General features: G+C 43.0%; 1 protein-coding gene and 1 long non-coding RNA gene across 5 annotated transcripts in view; one reads left to right on the forward strand and one right to left on the reverse strand.

Annotated features, from left to right (window-relative positions):
• Positions 1–20,221, forward strand: part of LOC134483099 (uncharacterized) — a 37,261-nt gene extending 17,040 nt beyond the window's left edge. Inside the window, exon 2 of the long non-coding RNA XR_010059996.1 lies at positions 4,574–20,221. This is a non-coding gene — a long non-coding RNA (uncharacterized LOC134483099). The remainder of the gene's footprint in view (positions 1–4,573) is intronic.
• The window catches only part of Zfp507 (zinc finger protein 507), a 32,775-nt gene continuing 12,868 nt past the window's right edge, over positions 1,415–21,321 (reverse strand). For 3 of the 4 annotated variants that reach the window (XM_063283728.1, XM_006228885.4, XM_006228886.4), the window contains exons 5-7: positions 19,115–19,229; positions 5,465–5,599; positions 1,415–5,354 (exon numbers count right to left, since the gene is read on the reverse strand). In XM_063283728.1, coding sequence (XP_063139798.1) covers positions 4,988–5,354; positions 5,465–5,599; positions 19,115–19,229 — 617 coding nt within the window. In that variant the 3' untranslated portion in view covers positions 1,415–4,987. The remainder of the gene's footprint in view (positions 5,355–5,464; positions 5,600–19,114; positions 19,230–21,321) is intronic. The other variant, NM_001106248.1, reaches the window with a different exon arrangement.

The following is a 21,321-nucleotide window of genomic DNA, read 5'->3' on the forward strand; positions in this document are numbered from 1 at the left end:
AGAAACACGGTTGTACTTTCAGATAGTAGCTGGTAAAAAGTTCAAAACAGGGAAATGATGTGGCTGAGATTCTAATGGACTATTTATGAAAATAAGTTGCAAGCTAGGTGTGAAGTGGAGGCCAGTGTGCCGGTCTCCTCTGTACCAGTACTACCTACGGGAAACCCAATGCAAGCCGTGTATGAACTCTAAAAGTTTCTAATAACCACATTAAATGGGTTATGGTTTGGATAAAGTGGCTGCAAAGGCGCCTGTTAGGTTTGCCTGTCAACTTTTGGGGACTGAGTTTAGCATCAGCCAGCATGCTAGGCATGAGTTCATCATTTGATGCCACTATCAGAAGGTGGGGCCTGGTGGGAGGGAGCAGCTCCTGGCTATGCCCTGGGTAAGTCTATGTCTATCTTGTCACCTGTCTGTCCCTCCTCACTGCTTCCTAGCTACCATGAGCTATGCTATCTGGTTTACATGTTCTCACCAGAAGATCCTGCCTCACTGCAGACGATCTTGGCTAGAAGTTTCTGAAACCATGAGCCAAGTCAACCTAAGAGGCTTTCTATTGTTTTTAAAAAGGTATTCTGCTACAGCAATAAAAAGCTAACACAAGGTGAAATGACTTTATGTGTTTTATTTAACTCCATATAGCCAAAATATTTTAACACGTTGTCAATATATAAAACTATTGGGATGCTTTACATTTCTTTGTTCTGAATCTCTGTCACTGTTCTTACACTTGGAACACAAGTCCATCTCAAGTGCTCAGCAGTCATGTGGCTATGACCGTTACATGGGACTCCGTGATCTGGATCTAGGTTCCCCATGCTGTGATTTATACAACTAACTTGTCACGGCACCGTGTTGAGATCTGGTCCTTGAGAGAAGAGACAGGACCACATCGCCCGCCCTATAGAGAATAGTCCAAGAGGCTACAGCTATCCAGGAGAATTATTTGTTTTGAGTCACTTCTAGCTGGGAGGGCCTGGGATGCTAGGGCACAAACTGGGGTAACCAAACCAGTGCTGTAGTCAGAGCACCTGTGGCCTCTTCGAGGAGTCGGATGGTAAGGGATTATCTGGTGATAGACCACAAGAGGATCAGAGTCTGAACAACCTTGCAGTCACTGGCCTTCAGCAGAGTTCTAATTACAGGAAGGGAGCTGGCACCCACAGGTCAGCACTGAAAGCATTTCCATGTCTGATGTGGAAGCTAAAGAACTGGTTAGCGAGAAGGCCCAGAACCTGTACTGATGCTTGTGAACTGCAGTAATGACAGCCAGCGACAGCTCAGCAAGTTAACAGAGTCTAATAACAAACCCAACCAGCTCCTGGGAGCTTTTCAATGATTTAAATGCAAGCTTCTAAATCGATAATCCCAAGACAGGAATGGACACATACTGCTAATGAAACTTAGAAACAAGTGTTTTTAACAAAAGAAATTTATTACCAAAATACAATATATAAGTCAATACATGACAAACTCCTGTAAAGCAAAATAAATTACTCTACTTTTGGACAGTTCTGGAAATTAAGAGGTGCCAGAGAGAGAGCTGCTCTCTTCTAAACAGGTGGCCTGCTCTACCACAGACAAGGCTTGCAGCTTGATGTGCAACAGGATATCACCAAATACCAATCATCCAGTTTTAAAGAATCAGCGTCAGAATCAACTCTTGCTTTTTTACATGGTGTTCCAGAAGTTTCTCTACTTGGGCTACAGAAGCAAAGCCATAGTGTTACACAATACTTATTTCTTTAAAAAAAAAAATACATTTATTTATGCCCATGAATGTCAAACTCAAGTTTCTATTAAATATATTTATATACTATTACTTTGAGCACCTTGCTGCACAATTTAAAAAAAACGGATTAAATAAGTGCTTATGAAACTGAGAAACGAAGAAGCCTGCTCATCTGTGTCCAGGCCACTATGCTGCACAGATGTGATGTAAACATGATGCTCACGGTTGCTCTGTGAGGGAGAAAACAGTAACTACAAAGCCACCAATGGTAACTCAGACAGGTTCAGGGCAGAAGCTTCAGCTGGTATCGCTGCCTGTGGATGGGCCACAGATAAAGTGAATGGGCTCATGGCTGGCAGGCCGGTGAGGGCACCTGCCAGAGTCCTATGATCACAGCCAGGGACAAAATGTTAATTATAACGATTACAAGTGCCACCTCTCTATCTTTTGTTTACTGAATGCAATAAGTGTTTTTTTTTTTTTTTTTTTTGGTTCTTTTTTTCGGAGCTGGGGACCGAACCCAGGGCCTTGCGCTTCCTAGGTAAGCGCTCTACCACTGAGCTAAATCCCCAGCCCCGAAATAAGTGTTTTTAAAGCAGTGTTCTCCATTTGCTCTTAGAAGCGTAGGTGGTCAGAACAAGAGATAAAAAACAGAGTCTCCCATGCCAAAGCTTAGCGAGCAGTGGTCGGTATCCTCTGAGCAGTGACCTTGACTGGGTAAGAGTCAGTGATGACAACCACACACATGTTTCCGTTATTCTGAATCTTGCTTCTTGGCAGAGCCTTGCTGCAAATGCTAGCAGAATGTGCAGGGTACAGGCCACTTCCCTTGTCCAGGCCTGAGAGCTCATAGGAACAGATGACAGATGGAGGCTTTGAACCTTTGGGTTATTAGTTTTTCCCCATGGGTGGGGAGGTTTACCCTTGTGACACAATCATGTGGTTTGAAGGAACTCAGAAGCATGTTTGGAAGAACCGCGCTGCTGAATTGGGAGGATGTTTTGGGTGATTACTATTTTTTAACCAATTGTGTAAAATTAAAGCCACAGAAAATTAAGTGAAGGCTATTACTGTTTAGACTAACAGCAAAATGAAAACCAGATCTAGTGGCTACAACAGCAATGGGTGATAAAACTGGAAACATGAAATTTTTTACATCTGGCATTAAATTTAAATGTTTTAATTGTGAAAATATGAGAAAATTCATTTAAGTCCATATAGAGTAAATTTAGAGGAATTGAATTAGTATCTATAAATTCACTTTTTTATTAAAATCCATATATCAGAAATGAATTAACTTTCACTAATAAATTAAGCCTACATTGGCCAGGCCTTTAATCCCAGCACTTGGGAGGCTGAGGCAAGTTGATTTCTATGAGTTGAGGCCAGCCTGGTCTTCATAAAGAGTTCTAGGTCAGCCAGGACTATATAGGAAGACTCTGCTCCCACCTTCCCCCCAAAAGCTACCTGTAACCAGAGAGTGGCAAAATTATAGTCAATTTTCTCTAAATAGTGTCATCAAAATTAGTGGTGGAAAACCATAAAACAAGTGAGAAAGTTTCCACACGCCTGGCCCCGTGCTACAGCTCTCAACACCACAGGAAAGCTGGTAACTCACTTTACGGACACCTCAACTTGGGGACAAGCTGTAAAGCTTGTCAGTACCCACCGACTCTGTCCTTCCATGAGCTGCCCCCTTGCCTCTGAGTGTGTGAAGACCACCTGCATTCACAGCACTGCAGAGTCTACTGTAAGGAAGCAGTAATGATGTCACCCTGTCTGCCTCACCCTCAGCAGTAATGATGTCACCCTGTCTGCCTCACCCTCAGCAGTAATGACGGCACAAACCATGGGACTCACGGGGTCACCTATGTGTGATGCGAACTTCAGCACACATATACTGAGCTAGTTTCTCAGAGTATTTTCTTGCACACTAACAAATGGACTCTGAATTATGTCTGTGTACCACATGTGTGCTTGACGCCTGATGAGGCCAGAGTGTACCAGATCCCCCGGAACTGCTTGTAAGCCACCATATGGTTACTGGGAGTCAATCCTGGATCCTTAGGAAGAGCAACCAGTGCTCTTAACTGCTAAGTCATCTCTCCAGTCCTTTTAAAAATTATTTTGTTTAGGTTTTGAGACAAGATCTCACTTTGAAGCCTTAGTTAGCCTGGAACTTGCTATGTAGACCAGGCTAGCCTCAAACTCTCAAATCCACTGCCTCCTGACTATGTGAACTATACCAGTCTCTTATTAAAACAGACTGAAGTTTTACCATTCTTTAGTCACCTGGGTTGTTCTGTTAAATATAACCAAACTCATAAAGTCTAAGTAGAGAAAACCTTAACAGATGTGCTACTTTTGAGGCAGCTGACTTTCAGCTTTCATTCTCCAAGTGATCTTTCTAACCTCAGGAGGCCCAGTCCTGCTAACCCAGGTTAGCCTCAAACCTGGAGTCCCTGCTCAGAAGCCACACCTGTGGACTTTAGTCTGCCCCACCACGCCCAGCCTCCCCAGAGCTTCTTCCTTTGCCTCGCAGGCTACAGTGTGCTTGGGTAGCAGGTGAGCACCCAGCTCAAGGACGGTGGTGCGTAGTAGTCTCCGTCCTGCTTGAGGAGGCCGTCAGACTACTGCTGGCGGTGAAGGTGTGTGGAGCTGTGTAACTGGAGAAGTGGGCTCTGTTTGTTCACACTGACCTCTGAGAAATCAATCACCCATTTCTGTGAACCTGAAATTTGGTCTGAGTCTTGTGTGGAGTCACTGTGAATTTGAAACAATAATTTACTTCCCAAATGTTTATAATCCAGGAGTGATTTGGGTATCTCTCTTCTTTTTTAGGGAGTGAAGGACCACGCCCTACATTGAGTCTGTGATGAATCCCTATCAACACAAGGAAAAGGTTTATGAAGCCCATTCCTCACTCCATTGCTCTCTGGAGACAGGGAAGTTACCCTCCCTCTCCCTACTGCCCATCCTGGCAACAGTGGGAACTGCCCCTTCCCATTTGCCACTTTCCTCATCAGAGCCCGGCCACTGTAGAGCTGACCAGTGTGGCTCTGCAGAGCTTGCTTGCTTTTAACAATAAACAGTGACACTACCAAGGGGGCACCAGGGGCTCACACAGGGTTATAGCTCTGTCTCCTTACTCTGCACCGAATATCACCCACACCACCGCTTCTTCCATGTCTCATGAGCTCGTGATGGCGCTGAGGGTAAGCTGCGGTTCAGAGTGGCCCTCCCACATGCTCCTAGCTAGTTGGCATTCAGGGCTGTGCTGTGGTCCTTGTTCAGGATGATGCTGACAATCTCCCCCTCATGTTCCTTCATGTGATCCAGGAGGCTCTCCTTGCTGGTTGACTCAAAGCCACAGATGCAGCAGCAGAAGAGCAACACGCAGTACTCAGTGCCTGGAGTAGCCAAGCTGCAGCTCCTTCCTGAGATGTCAGAGCTGCTGCCTGTGGGGTTCAGTTTCTCAAGTTCGCTGGCGTCGATACCGTCACCAGGCAGTTGGGAACTGAGCTCCGAGGAGGACACCAAGTTTTCTGGACTGCCTGTGGTAGGGCCAGTTCTCTCTTCACTGCTGGTTAAGAGCGGTTTCCCACGGGATTTCCCCAGAACTCTTATAAAAACAGAACATATCAGACTTTCAGTGGGTTTTGCTGTAGGGCTAGGAGACGCTCCCTACCTTGCTCTATACCAAGCCATCAAGTGAAGGGTGGAATGACGTACCTGCCACTTTGTGAGATTGCATCGTTGATGGCCTTGTTAACTTGCTCATAGTTGTAGTTCTGGTCACTTGCATGTTTCCACATGTGTGACTTCAAGGAAGGGGGGTGGCTGCACACATACCCACACAAGGAGCACCTGGAAGATAGGCACCAAGGAAATTACAACCATCTCCCAACACTAGTAAAAATTCAGAGTGGTTTTATGCAAGAGCCATAAACTTTGCTGGGTAAGTGCCTCTCTGAGACAAATGGAGACAACCACAGAAGACCCGAACTGGACACATCCACACCCTAGCTCCTGCACCTATGGCTCAGGGAATGTCACAGGAGAGGAAGGAAATGCTAAGAGCCAGAAGATCAGGAAGGCTTGGGAAACGGCCTCTCCTAGACAGAGCTCCAGGCAGCTGATGACCGCTGAGAAGGGGGAGACTTCAGTGAGGAAGGAGTCTCCGTTCACTAGCTGTCCACTGTAGGGTGGTCAGGCCTGTGAGCACGTCCACATAAACAACGCAACAGGCTCAGCAAGCTGTATTTTTAGACATCTGTACACACACACACACACACACACACATACACACATGAATGATTATCAAAGAAAATGGGGCTGCGGACTTGAGTGGAGGAGAACATGGGAGAGTGAGAGGGAGGACAGATGGGAGGCACTTAGGGAGGAAAGGGAGGAGGGAAAGTGATATAATGGTGTTTAAACAAAAAACATATTAAAAATAAATTTTAAAAATTCCCAGTGATTCTGTAACCATAACCCCTAAGCATTCTGAGTTGGCCTACCATTCACTGAATGTAAATTATCACTGGTTCTAAGGCACAGATTTCACAGAGGTTCTAGAAAAAGTGTAAACAAGAAAAGAAAACCAAGGGAAGGAGATCTTTTATAATATAAAGATTTTTCTAGTACTCTAACAGCCATCTTACTTTAGCTAAAATACATGATGTGGAAAGATTTCTAACATAGTAATATACAAAAGTTTTGTTTTGTATATTACTATGTTATCACCCCTTCCCCCCCGCCCCCATCAAGGTTTCTCTGTATATTCATGGATGTCTCAGAACTCGCTCTGTAGACCAGTCTAGCCTAGAACTTGGGAGATCTTTTTCTGCTTGCCTTAATCTGGGATTAAAGGTATGTATCACCATAGCCTGGCTTGTCCAAAATTCTTTAACTATGGGTATAATGATCTATTCTGTTAACAAGAAAGCAAAAAGCAGAGCTGGGAGCTGGGGAGATTAAGTTAAGAACACTGGCTGCTCTAGTGGAGGACCCAGGATAGATTCCCAGTATCTACATGGGAGATCACAATCACCTTTAACTCCAGCTTCAGGACACCCAATGTCCATTCGGGTATACCTAGTGACCTTCATATGGCACTGCAAACGTGTGGCTCACAAAAATACATGCAGGACACTCATACACATAAATTAAATAAAAACATACAGATACAGAGGGGGTAGGGAGGAAGGAGAGAGGGAGGGGGCATGAGTGAGCGAGCGCTGAGCTGGAGAGATGGTTCAGCCTTCCACAAATAAGTCAGCCACCAGGTGGGATCTGGTCCTCTGAAGGAGCAGCCAGTGCTTTTCACTGTTTTGCCAGCCTTCCAGTCCCAACTTCTGTTTGAAGTAATCTGAACACCTTGCATTAGTATGATTTGTTACAATTCTAAACAGTTTAAAGTGGTACTTAGAGCTTGCCTAATTTCTGCTTAGAATTAGAAAAATATACAGTTTTGTGCATCCCACTGTAGTATCATGTTGAGGAGCACCTCAAAGTCCTCTGTGCTCTGCCTAGTCACCCCTCTCTCCTGCTTCAACTCCTGGCAACCACCAACTCATCTTGTTTTCTGACACAGGGTCCCTCCCAAGTACATTTGGCTGGCTGGCCAGCTCTGCCTACAGGAAGCCACCAGTCTCTGCCCTCAGTATGTAGATTACAAACACCACCATGTCCTTTTAGTTTGTTCTTTTTTGAGTTCTGGAGATGTGACTCAGATCATCATGTCTGCTCAGAAGCACTTTCCTGACTGAGATACCTAACCAGCTTGCTTCCAGAGTTTGCTATTATGGAAAAAATAACTATAAACATGTGGATACAGGTTTTCTGGGAATAAATGTTTTTATAACATAGCAAAATACCTGTCTATAATTTCCAGGTTGTATTGTATAACTATGACCTTTTTGGAAGCCAAAAATGTACCCAATCACACACCTAACAAAGCAGACCACTCAGCTCTTCTCTATACTCATGAGACAGGGCTGGCAAGACCGGCACAGGTCTGAATTAACTTGTATCCTAACTGATCCCAGCTTACCTTTAAGACCGCAGTTTTTAGTTTTGTTGAATATAGGCTTTTGTAGTAGGATCTGAATTTTTTTGGATTTCCTCAGTTTCTATTATATCTCCTTTTTCATTTCTGATTTTGTTAATTTGGATACTGTCTCTTTCCCCTTTGGCTAAGAGGTTTATCTATCTTGTTGATTTTCTCAAAGAACCAGCTCCTTGTTTTATTGATTCTTTGTATAGTTCTTTTTGTTTCTACTTGGTCGGTATCAACTCTGAGTTTGATTATTTTCTGCTGTCTATTCCTTTTGGGTGTATTTGCTTCTTTTTGTTCTAGAGCTTTCTGGCGGGCTGACAAGCCGCTAGTGTATGCTCTCTCCAGTTATGTTTTGGAGGCACTCAGAGCTACGAGTTTTCTTCTTAGCACTGTTTCGTTGTATCCCATTAAGTTTGAGTATATTATGCCTTCATTTTCATTAAATTCTAAAAAGTCTTTAATTTCTTTATTTCTTCCTTGACCAAGTTATTGAGTAGAGCATTGTTCAGCTTCCATGTGTATGTGGGCTTTCTATCATTTTTGTTGTTATTGAAGACCAGCCTTAGTCCATGGTGATCTGATAGGATGTATGGGATTATTTGTATCTTCTTGTACCTGTTGAGGTCTATTTTGTGATCGATTATATGGTCAAGTTTGGAGAAGGTACCATAAGATGCTGAGAGGAAAGTATTCATTTTTGTTTTAGAATGAAACGTTCTATAGATATCTGTAAATCTATTTAATTCATAACTTGTGTTAGTTTTGCCAGGTCTCTGTTTAGTTTCTGTTTCCATGATCTGTCCATTGGTGAGAATGGGGTGTTTAAGTCACCCATTATCATTATGTGAGGTACAATGTGTAGTTTGAGCTTTAGTAAGGTGCTTTTATGATTGTGGGTGCCTTTGCATTTGGAACATAGATTTAGAATTGAGAGTTCATCTTGGTGGATTTTTCTTTGACAAGTAGGAAGTGTTCTGCCTGATCTATTTTGATAACTTTTGGTTGAAAGTCAATTTTACTTGATATTAGAATGGCTACTCCAGCTTGTTTCTTGGGAACATTTGCATGGAAAATTTTTCCTAGCCTTTTACTCTGAGAAAGTTATCTGTCTTTGTCACTGAGGTGCGTTTCCTGTATGCAGCAAAATGCTGGGTCCTCTTTACGTATCCAGTCTGTTAGTCTATGTCTTTTTACTGGGGAATTGAGTCCACTGATGTTAAGAGATATTAAGGAACAGTGATTGTGGTTTCCTGTTACTTTTGTTGTTAGAGGTGGAATTATGTTTATGTGACTATCTTCTCTTGGTTTCTCCATCTACGGTAATTGACAGTTTTGCTGGATAAGCAGCCAGCATTTGTGTTCTCTTAGGGTCTGTATGACATCTGCCCAGTTCTAGCTTTCATAGTCTCTGTTGAGAAGTCTGGTCTAATTCTGATAGCTCTGCCTTTCTATGTTACTTGACCTTTTTCCCTTACTGCTTTTAATATTCTTTGTTTAATGCATTCGGTGTTTTGATTATTGTGATGGGAGGGATTTCTTTTCTGGTCCAATCTATTTGGAGTTCTGTAGGCTTCTTGTAATGCTTATGGGCATCCCTTTCTTTAGGTTAGGGAAGTTTTCCTCTATATTTTTGTTGAAAATATTCACTGACCCCTTAAGTGGGAGTCTTCACTCTTTTCTATACCTATTATCCTTAGATTTGATGTTCTCATTGTGTCCTGGATTTCCTGAATGTTTTGGGTTAGGATCTTTTTGTGTTTTGCATTTTCTTAGACTGTTGTGTCAATGTTTTTTATGGTATCATCTGCCGCTGAGATTCTCTCTTCTAGCTCTTGTATTCTGTTGGAGATGTTTGTATCCAAGAGTCCTGATCTCTTTCCTAGCATTTTTATCTCCAGGGTTGTCTCCCCTTATGATTTCTTTATTGTTTCTATTTCCATTTTTAGATCCTGGATGGTTTTGTTCAATTCCTTCACCTATTTGGTTGTGTTTTACTGTAACTCTTTAAGGGATTTTTGTGTTTCCTCTTTAAGGTCTTTTACCTACGTTGTCCTGTATTTCTTTAACAGAGTTATCTATGTCCTTCTTGAAGTCCTCTAATATCATCATGAGATGTGATTTTAAATCAGAATCTTGCTTTTCCAGTGTGTTGGGGTATCCAGGACTTGCTGTGGTGGGAGAACTGGGTTCTGATGATGCCAAATGGCTTTGGTTTTTGTTGCTTAGGTTCTTGCACTTGCCTCACCATCTGGTTATCTCTTGTGTTAGCTGGTCTTGCTGCCTTTACAGTGGCTTGACCCTTCTGTAAGCCTGTGTGTCAGCAGTCCTGGGAGACCGGTTTTCTCCTGGCTGGATCTGGGCACAGGGTCTGCTCCAGGCACAGGAAACCAGAAGGATCCTGCCCCAGACTGCTCCTCGGTTCCCACATCCTGAGGGCTCTAGGTGGTTCCCCCGGAGCAAAAGTGGTAGCCTTACTTGTGCTCTCAGGTGTATCAGTACTCTTGGGAGATCAGCTCTCTCCCTGCAGGATCTGGGCAGACAAGACAGCAGTTCTTCTTACGTGTCCTAAGGACTAAGAATGAGGCCAAGGGTCTCTGACCTTGAGAAACACTAGTCCATTCATTCAACAGCAATAGATATATAAAATATTCTCCTAACCTGGCAACTCTCTGGCAACACTGAGTTCAACCCCTGGGACCAGCAAATTTGGAAGGAGAAAGTCAATTTCACAAAATACACACTGACACAGATTCCTGTATACATACATCTCACTCACATACTCATGTTAAATTTAAAATTGAGGATGAATCACTTTCATGACTTGATTTTTACATTTATTTATCCAGGGAGAGACAGATGGGTGGGGAGAGGAGGAAAAAAGAGAGGAGGGAGGAGAATGGATAGGAATATGCAGGCAGGTATGTGCATGCCCTGGCACAGGGGAAAGAGCAGCTTGTGGGAGTCAGTCCTCTCCTTCCACCACGTGGGTGACGGGGATCAAACTCAGACATTTAGGCTTTCCCTATGTTATGTTTGATGTTTGAGCTGCCCCTGCTGACAGTACTGCTTTGGGCATGGGCTTTGAAGACTCCATCTGGTCCCAGTTTTGGCAAACTAAGCTTTCTGGCTCACTGAGGTACTAGCAAGCCAACCCCTATCCCTGCCTTTCTGGTCAAAAGCAGCTTCTGTCACCATGGAGTCTACCATGCCATCACCCAGACAGATCCTCTTCTCTAGGTTGTTCTACCAGGTGTTTCCTCACAGCAACTAGGAAAGTAACCAATGAATTCCATCTCTGCCACAGCACCCTCCTACCCTATGACCTAACTGTGCTCACCTTCTTAGTCTTAACTGTTCTTTTTCACCAATGTGTACCTTTCATGGTCACATGCTCTGTTATGTTAAGCCAAACTGTGAAGCACCTGACCCTATTTCAATTCAATCAAACTCCATCAAGTTTCCAGAGAAGGAATTCCTAACAGACTAACTGATCACATCCTGTCACGACGAGGTCAGCAATGTCCTACCTCTATTTAGGACAACATCCACTGGGAGAATGGGTGGAAGCACCCAGACAGCAGTGGCCAGGGCATATTCACCCTGGCTTCAGCTGTCACCAGGCTGAACTGTTCCTTTAATGGAGCTGCCTGTTGCTGGTGACAGAGCCATGGGCACGTCAACTGTGCATATCTGTCAAAATCATCACTAAGACATAAGAAGACAAGCCAACATTCTAATAGTCAACTGCTGGTTAGTCCTGATAACCTATCAATAAGCCATGGCTGGCTCAAAGCCCTGGAATGACATAACCAACCACTTTCTATACTGATCATAACAGTCCATCCATAGTTGCATAAAACATCATTTCTTCCTAATGAAGAATGTTGTCATCAAAAGAAAGCCAATGCAAAGAGAGATCTTGGGCTTCTCATGTCTCGGCTAAAAAAATAAGTTAGAATTATTTTTACAGGCTCTTCACTGTTAAAATAAACTAGCTGTTTTCCCTCCCAGCCACTTGGTTCCCATCAGCAATGACTCTGAGACTAATTATTATTAAATGTCTAGGCTATAAGCTTTGGCTCATTCCCTGACTAGCTCTTAACTTATTTAAACATTTAATCTATTCTATGTCTACCACTTGATTGGCTGCCTCTCCTTCAGTCCCACCTCATTTCTTCCTTCTTGTATCCTCAATGTCTGGTGGAGCTCCTCTACCTGATGGTTTACATAAGTCTCCTCTGCTCATCTCCCATCTCATCTCCCTCCCTCCTATTTCCTGCCTCAGTTCATTGACCGCTGGCTTTTTTATTGACAGGTGATGCTTAGACTCTCTGTACACCTCATCACTAGTAAGGCAACTTCCATAACTCCACACAAGGGCATGTGCTGGTTGAAACCAGTATTTCCCTGACCTGGGCCCTCCCTTGGTTAGCTGCTCAAGTCTGAGTTAAGTATACAACTGCTGTGAGAGGGCCAGGTAGGAGAAGACAGGAGAAGCTGATTGCCTTATGATGTATTAGGGAGGCTTGAGTATAGAACTTCAATAGAAATGTTGCAACTGAGTTCGTGTCACTACATATATTATTTTCTATGCATTTCTTGTTGTTATTTGATTGTTTTTGTGCATGTGTGCACCAGTGCATATCTAATATCCACAGAAGTCAGATGAGGGCATATAATCCTCTGGGACTGGACTCGGAAACTGTTATAAGCTACCACATTAGTGCTAGATAGACCTGGGTCTTCTCCAAAAGCAGCTAGTGCTCTTAACTTTTGAGCCAACTCTCCAGCTCTCATTTTCTATGCTTTAAGAAATAAGAATTGGAAAAAATGGTGATTTAAGTTATACAATATGCCTGAGCTGCCTTTAAAAAGTTCCTGCCACTGTGGGAAGAAGTTCCTTCAGCTCTCCCCTTCAAAACCCCCATTACCCATACCACTGTTCAAATCAAATTAAAGCAGATATAAGTCTAACTGTGATGGTGGGGATGGAAGGGGGCTTTCAAGTCAAAAATGACAGCATGCTGTGCCATAGTCACAGTCGAAGACATTTGGAAAAACAACTTCATCTGCACTAAATCTGCACATGTTCTTCCTCCATTATCCCCTAAACAACACCCACGGAGCCAGCACTGACACTGTTAGATGTTACAATCTAGAGTTGATTGACACACAAAGGAGCATGTGCACAGGTTATGTGGAAACACTGTTATGGGACATGAGGGACAATGATATACAAATGTGGGCACCCGTGGACATGTTCCTGTTGAAGTTCAGCCAACAAAGTGCCAACTCAGACTGGTGAGGGAGCCTTGGGCAAATGAAGCCCCAGCTTCTGCTACCCTCCAGCTTCTAACCTTTCCCACAGAAGACCCAGACCTGCCATGTGGAATGTGCCCTCTCCTCATCCCTGACCAAGTCCCTAAGCAGAGACTGCTATTTCACACTACTGATGAGGAGCCATGCTGTCTCAAGGGTGCAGCCCAGGCAGGAAGGCTTACTAAAGCAAGGGTTCAAGCTGTGGCTCATGTGTGGCTAGGGATAAGGTCCTTCATGTATCCCAGCCTGCCACCTGCCTCTGGCAGCTGCCACTAGGCTGCTGTGAGCACTCATTTGGAGACCTCAGCACATGAGTTCTCAAACACACCACTCATCACTGCCAACACGGGCCACAGTGCCTGACCCTCTTTTATTCCCATTGCCAGAAACCTGAAGGCTTTCTTCTTCCTTCCCACTGTTGTTCTTAAGGCTTATTTATTTATTAATTCTAGTTATGCCAAATTTTTACTTCTGTATCATTACTTCCTGGATTCCTGAGAAAAATCAAAGCCACTTTCAGAGTTAGATACAAATGAACAAATCTGCCCACAGAGAAGTTGAAATTTCTTCAGGGAATCAGGTATCAGGGAAGCCATTGCACAGGACAGTGTCAGCAGTGCCCAAGCAAGGACTTCCACGCAGAATAAAGATGAAGTCCTGCATATGACTAAGGACAGGCAAACGCTGATACACAGCAGCTCTCACATCAGGGACTAGTGCTCCCATCCACACAGCAGTAAGGAGAGCAGGAGCTCACATTACAACTCCTGGAAGCTGCTGACACTTGAGATGGGCTTATATGCACCCCAAACAAGTGAAGGAATGTTTAAGATGGAATGATTCATAATAAGAAAGAAAATCTGGCAACAATCCAAAATCTATCAATAATAGTCTTAGTTAGGGTTTTACTGCTGTGAACAGACACCATATCCAAGCCAACTCTAACATTTAGTCGGGGCTGGCTCACAGGTTCAGAGGTTTAGTCCATTATCATCATGGCAGGAAGCATGGCAGCGTCCAGGCAAGCATGGAGCTGGAGGAGCTGAGAGTTCTACCTGTTGTTCTGAAGGCACCCAAGATGAGGGTCTTAAACCCACCCACACCCAAAATGACACACTTCCTCCAAGGCCAAACCTACTCCATCAAGGTTCCACCTCCTAATAGTGCCACTCCCTGGGCCAAGCATATACAAATTACCACAAATAGAATGAGTAAATAATCATTTTTTGGTAGTTCCAGGGGTCAAACCCAGAGTTTTGTGCACATAGGCAAGCACCCTACCTCTGACCTACACTCTCCTACGTATGATGGTAGACATAGACAATGGAGTGTATTACAGAAACGAATGTATTAGCACACATAGAATTAAGAATAAAAAGACACAAAACTCTATGTACCATATGGTTCTATTTCTATTAAGTTTGAAACCCACAAAACTTATTTACGATTCTACAGTCAAGATGGTGCTTGTGGAAAAGAGCCGAGGGCACTTGATGACAGGAAGACCAAGAAGGGTGTGCTGTCAAAAGGTGGACAAAAGGTGGACAAGAATTTGTGATTCTTTATCAAGTGTGAACTTAGGATCTGTATCATTTCTAGGATGTATTATGTTATGTTCAATTAAAAAGTTGATTTAAGACATTTGGAAGCAAGAGGAGGAAAGATGGGGAGAGAAGCAGAGGGAAAGAAAGAGTGAGGGAGGAGAGGGAGATAGAGATAAGGAAATTAAGCAAAGGGTCTAGAGATGGTTCACAGTTAAAAGCACTGGATGTTCTTCCATAAGCCTGAGTTTAATTCTCAGCACCCTGTGGCTGGTCAAACCTTTGAAATTCTAGGCCCAGGGGATCGGACTCCCTATACTGGCCTCCATGGGCACTGAACATATATGGTACACAGACATAAATGTAGGCAAAACATCCATGAGAGAGAGAGAGAGAGAGAGAGAGAGAGAGAGAAAGAAACACCTAACAATCAAACTTAGTGTTTAGATCTTTTAAGGGTTTTGGTTAGGAGCAAACTAATGTTTATGGGGGAAAAAAATCTGCCTTTTTTTTTTTTTTTTAAGGGTAGCATACAATTTAGCATATATATTTTAGCAGTTCTTTTATTTTATTTTATTTTTTCCATGTGGAGAGGTTTAATGAAAGGACTAAACAAGGGAGAGGGATGAGAGAAAGAAAATAAGGAGTAGAAGAGGAGAGGAGTAGAGGCTGGCCATGAGCACGTGGAGAGAAGTGGGAGGGGAATGGGGAGAGAAGGGACGGGGGAAGAAAGCAAGAGTGAACAAGAGCAAGCAAGCATATCTTTTAAAAACTGACATGTATTTATTTTCAATAAAAGTCACATAGCAAAGCAGAGCCACTTTATAAATGAGCAGAACTGGGCGTATCAAAAGCTGTCAGCCTTTCCTGAGCATACACTGTGTTAGGCAGGGCTCAGAATCCAGCCCAAACCGTGTTAAGTGGGAGGATTCAGACTGAAGCCCAGGACTAACTGCTGGCACAGGCAGAGCCCACATATGACAGGTACCTGCCAGATCATGCAGGCAGGCTAAGACAGGCTGGAACCACAGTAGAGAGAGGCCAAAAGCAAGCAGATGTTGTCATGGCAGAAAAGCCTTTACACCAGTGGCTGCTCCAACACATGGAGAACCTCCTGTGCAAAAAGGCATTCTTGCTCTATGTGAATTTATTACATTTTTCTTAAGAGAAAATAAAGTAATAATCAGAAATGTATACACTGTAGACTTGAGGACAAGTCCAAACACTGTAATAAAGGGAACTAGATTGCTTATGAAATAAGTCAGAAAGGACTACTGTGATCCTCACTAGAACCACATACCTAAAAGTGTGCTTACCAGCTCAGGGAGCCACAGATTATACCAATGGAGATAAAGTCCTGACACAATATTTTGAGTACATAAACCCATGGGGCAGGACAGGGCATGCACTGAAACAAAGAACTGACAGTTCAGAGAACAGTGGCAAGGACAGAAAGCAAGACTAAGGAAACATAAGAAGGCATTAGGATAGCTGTGACTCCCCTTTAAGTCTCTATTTTAAGCAAGCACAGCATCCTGAAGATGCCAACGGCAGTAACTGTGAGCCTAGTCTATTCAGGAGAAAGCCTCCTCTACAGAGTCAGGCAGAAGAGGCTCAGACTCTGCGTTTTGCACTATCTGGTCTGTGTATATATAATGAGACTTAAATCCAAACAAAACTACTTATGTTTCATATACACCTTATATGCATAGCCAAGGGTGCTTTTGTTTGGTTTTTGAGTTTTCCTGTTTTGGTTGAGACGTGTAGTTATGAATAGTCTACTTGTTCCATCAGGCTATGACAACTCAGGGGATTTTAGGTCTTGCCCTGTCCTGCAGATCAGGACCTAGAACTGGTGTCTGAGACTGACTGTAAGCTTATCCCTGAGGCCCGTGACAGCAGAGATGATGCCTTTTCTGTTAGGAACACAGTCCAAGGACCGAGTAAAGCACCTGCAGCATGTTTCTCAATGAACGAACCTAATTCTGGACCCAGAGATGTTCCTCCCCAAACTGTGTATCTGGAAGGCCTCCTATTACATTCAAGAATGAAGGCACTGAGGCTTCAAGGCAAGCTTTCTGCTGAAAGGAGAGCCTGGGCCTGTCTTTACCAGGCTCTTGAAAGTGTTCCTGTGACCACATGCTCATCCCAGCTACCAGGCCTCACTTAGAATGCATAGCACTGAGACCGTAAGTAATGAATGGCCATCGTGTTCTGGTAATAAATCTTCCCTACCTTAAAAATAGAGACATAAGGCAAAGCCAAATGTCTCCCAGAGCTTCGGAACCAGCTGAAAACACACACACACACACACACACACACACACACACACACACACACACACACACACACACCCAGAAACAAAGAGAAAGCATGCGTGTACAAGCACATTACATTTTAGAACCTCATTAAAAATTATTTTTTAATGTATATGGGTGTTTTGTCTTTAGGTATGTCTGTTCATCATGTGCTTGCTGCTCAACCAGGGTTTTAGAAATCTCAGAACTGGAGTTATTGATGGTTCTGAGTGGTCATGTGGATGCTGGGAACTGAACTTGAGTCGTCTGGAAGAGCAGCCAGTGTTAATCACTGAGCCAATTCCCCAGTCTAAGAACCAAGTTTGTCAGGTTTTCATTTGATTTCAGCCTCTTAAGCTGGGTCATGACCCCATATGGGGCTGGATTACTAATGTAAATACTGTGGCAGCAGCAATGGGTTTCTGAGCACAGGACAATGAACTAGTCATTCGAGCCTGTAAGGAACCTGAGCTGTTCTAACAGGCTTCCTCGAGGCCTTAGCTCTCTATACACATGCACACCCTGCCCTAGTGAAATCAGGAAGTGCCAATGAATGCAGTTGATACATAGACGACAGCCGAGCGAGACCTGAGACTACATGATGTTAGGAATGCGGCGCTTTTTTCTGTACCTGCAAAGCTTTCTGCTCTTATAGACATATACAGTTTTATTACAGAAACTAAAACTTTATTTTTCTTTTTGAGATATGGCTTCATGTAGCCCATGCTGGCTGCAAACCGCACTTCGAGCCAGGGATTATGACCTTGACTTCTGACCCGCTGACCTCTAACTTTCAAGTACCACCGCTCTGTCCATGCCACCACGCCCAGTTTATACAACAATAAGGACTGAACAGGACTTCATACTTGCAAGGGCAGCAAACAACACACTGAGCTACATCCCCAGTCCCAGTATATAATTATCAAATTCTTGTATTTTTAGACTGAGCTGTGCTAAATGAACGATTTTAAAAATGCTGCTTTAGAAACGGACTTGAGTTACATAAAAAACAAAAACAAAAAACAAACAAACAAAAAAACGACTTCAATGAATTTTGGCTTGGGATATAGAAAGAATTTCCCAAAGTTTCTGCAATGGTCCAAATATACTTGTGCTATTTATACTAAGTATTCATGTGAAATAATGTTCTCAACTTTGAGGATTATAGAATGGAATGTTGGTCCACTGTGAAAATGCTGAAGAAGGCCTACCGTCTTCAGTTTCAACTGCTCAACGAAGGTACAATTCTTTATGTAAAGTAAATAAGTACATCTCATTAATACTGCTTCTGTCTTTAATAAATGGTAAAATACTCAAGTACCAAATGATGTTTAGTGTAAGTTTCCTTGTGACTATCAGCATATGTTTGATGTATGCCTATTTATCTGCCTATGTGGAGCTGTGTAAAATGTCTCAGATAAAAAGAGGTCATGAGTAGAGAAAGGTAAAACCGTGATGTGGATTAATGGAGCAACTTGCAGAGACTCATGTGCGCCACACCTGAAGTGGTTAAACCAGGGGGAAAACTGTTCTGCTATGGGGCTTGTGCTCCTAGCCTACGGACAGAGCCTGACATGTCTTCATGATGAGTGGACAGACTCTGAAAATGCTCACACTGTTATTGTAAGTAGTGTTTTACCCTTGGGTGGTCAAGTTTATTAAACAGTAGTCACTGCTTAGCAGCTGGTTGTCTGGCCAAGAATACACCTTATTTTCTCTAAATACATATGAGACACAAGTTGCCTTTGTGACAAAACTGTATCAAACAATACTGTTCAAACTACAGAAAACACCCTTTTCACAGAAGTATTTATGGCCTTCATGCCTTTGCTGGCATATGCAGAATCCAACCTTTACATCACGGTAACAAGTTCTGCAGCACCAGTAACTGCTGTGATAATCTATACTCAAGGGAAAGGAGAGCATAAAACCCGTGGACAGAGATATCTTCCAGCATCTCCACTGTCCCAAAATGTCTGCTCAACTGAGGCTCATGCTTAGTGTTTCTCAACAAACTTAAATGAGATTTAAAAAACCAGTATGTGACCATTTCTAAGTTTTTAACATGTGTTTCAACTATACATTTCAAACTATTTCTAAAGTATTCCTTTATCATAAAATATTTCAATATAAGCATTAGAATGCTGGAGTCATTCACACTTACCTGTATGGCTTATCTGAGTTATGGATTCGTCTGTGGTTCCTGACACCGACATATGTTGTACTTGTGTAATCACACACATCACACCTATACTGTTTCTGGGTTGAAGACTTGTTCCCTTCAAGGAAAGAGATTTAGAGGCACGATTTGGTAAGACTCACATGGGCGCATTCACACCTCATCATGTACAAGTAATTATGATACTAAGTGCCAAAGTTTTGATCAAGGCTCTCTCACAGCATAATTAACACATTTTAAGCAGTTTCCTAGATTTTCTTGCACTCAGACCATCAGTAAGCATGAACTCAACACCGCATCATCTGACCTGTAAACATGGGCAGGTTGGGCTGGTTCTGTGTAACCATGTTCCAGGTTTTAGGTAGAATGGACTTGCCCTCAGCTGTTGTGCTGACTGCTAATTTAGTAGCTAAATTAACCAAGATACACTGTGAACTTGAAAGGTGTTATTTTAATCAATAATGGTCACAGTGTCTTAAACATTTATTTGACAACAAGCTAAAATACTAAAGTATTATCAATTATTGTTAGAGGCTGGAGAGATAGCTCAGTAGCCAAAAGCACTGGCCGGTTTTGCAAGAGACCCAGGTTTTGTTCCAAGTACCTACACGGTGGCTCTCACCTGTCTATGACCTGAGTTCTAGGGATCCATGGCTTTTTCTTGCTTCTATGGGCACTGCACTCATGTAGTACACATACATACATTCATAGAGCAAAACAGTGATCTACACACAATAAAAATAAACTGTGGCCATGAGTCATACACAGCAAGCTACAAACAAAAACTCCGAGGATTTTACCACGTAGGTTTGCTTGGTTTACTGGTTAATGTCAGCCATTAGTTAAACTAAGGAGAAAGAAATCGCCAACTCTGAAGAGCTCTACAATTCAGCATACTCACACTTAATGGGGCGATGGGTTGGTGGGGGAGAGAGAAAGACTGAATACATTGCTTCCCTCATGTGCAGTAAACCGGAGTCCAGTGATACAGGCCCCACTACTAGCTCATTCTGCAAATGAGGGCTCCATCATAAGCAGTGACCCTGGACGACAGCCTGTGCTTTGTGTGCGGGTTCCCAGAGCACCCTCACCGTGTGGTTAGGCAGTAGGTAAGCATGGACGCTCAAGGATTAGGCAGAGCGGAAAGAGCTGTTTTTCTGTCTGAAAAGGAAGCAAGCCACGAAGCAAGCCTAGGTGGGAAGGAGTGCACACAGGATCTAAGTAACATCGCAGAAGAAAAGAAAGCCCATGGTGCAATTTCAACAAAGAAAATTTTCAAGTTAAATTTAAGCTTTCTAAAATTGAAATTTTCTTTGGTTAATAAGTGCTGCCAGGCAGGACAAAATGTCCCAATTTCCTGGTGTAAATCTATAACATTAATACACTAATCATAATTACAATCTAAGCATTGCTCTTAATTGGTAGGTTAAAAACTTGGACGTGATTATAAATGGCATTGTTCCAAATATAGCTTTGAAAAAAAATGAGGTGTGAAATATTGGATAATTTTTTTGTGTGAGAAATATTACAGATCAATGACAACTAATAAAACTGACAGATGGAAAAGCCTAATATAGCACAGAATGAGAGACCGTGCTACTTCAAACAAATGTTTCCAATAGAATCAAGACTGGATTTAAAGTTCAACAACTTGGACCTAATTTCTGCTTGACCACTGGTGTGAGAATAAGCAAACTATGTGCTCTCGAGGCCTCATTTGCCCTTTCTACAGAATGGGATGTAGAGGACCTTCTCAATGGCTGAATGAGCCTTGTGCTCTTTCTGCACACTTCCAGCCAGTCTCTGCAGTGCTGGCATTAAAACCTAGGGCTGCACACATGACAGATCAATTTAAACTTCACAAAGAGACACTGTCTGGAAGTCCAGAAGTGCCATGCCAGGACACTTGCTGACATCATATCCATTGGTCTACTTCCAGTTTCACAAGGGCAGTGACACCCTTCACTGTGCTCCCAGAACCTGGCAGGAGAACCCCCTCAACATAGGTGTGCCGTGCCTTTAGCCTGAACGAGTTTCTGCCGCAGTTACACCAGTTCTCTGTACTGAAAGCACGCTGGCGTCCGTGCTACAGCAACAGCTAAGACTGCAGCCACAGTCATGGATTTCCCTTCTTGTCTAATAAGTTTACAGAATAGTTAAGAGAACTGTTAACAAAACAGGAATCACAACCA

Source organism: Rattus norvegicus, chromosome 1, assembly GCF_036323735.1.
Source record: "Rattus norvegicus strain BN/NHsdMcwi chromosome 1, GRCr8, whole genome shotgun sequence".
NCBI classification, from domain to species: domain Eukaryota; kingdom Metazoa; phylum Chordata; class Mammalia; order Rodentia; family Muridae; genus Rattus; species Rattus norvegicus.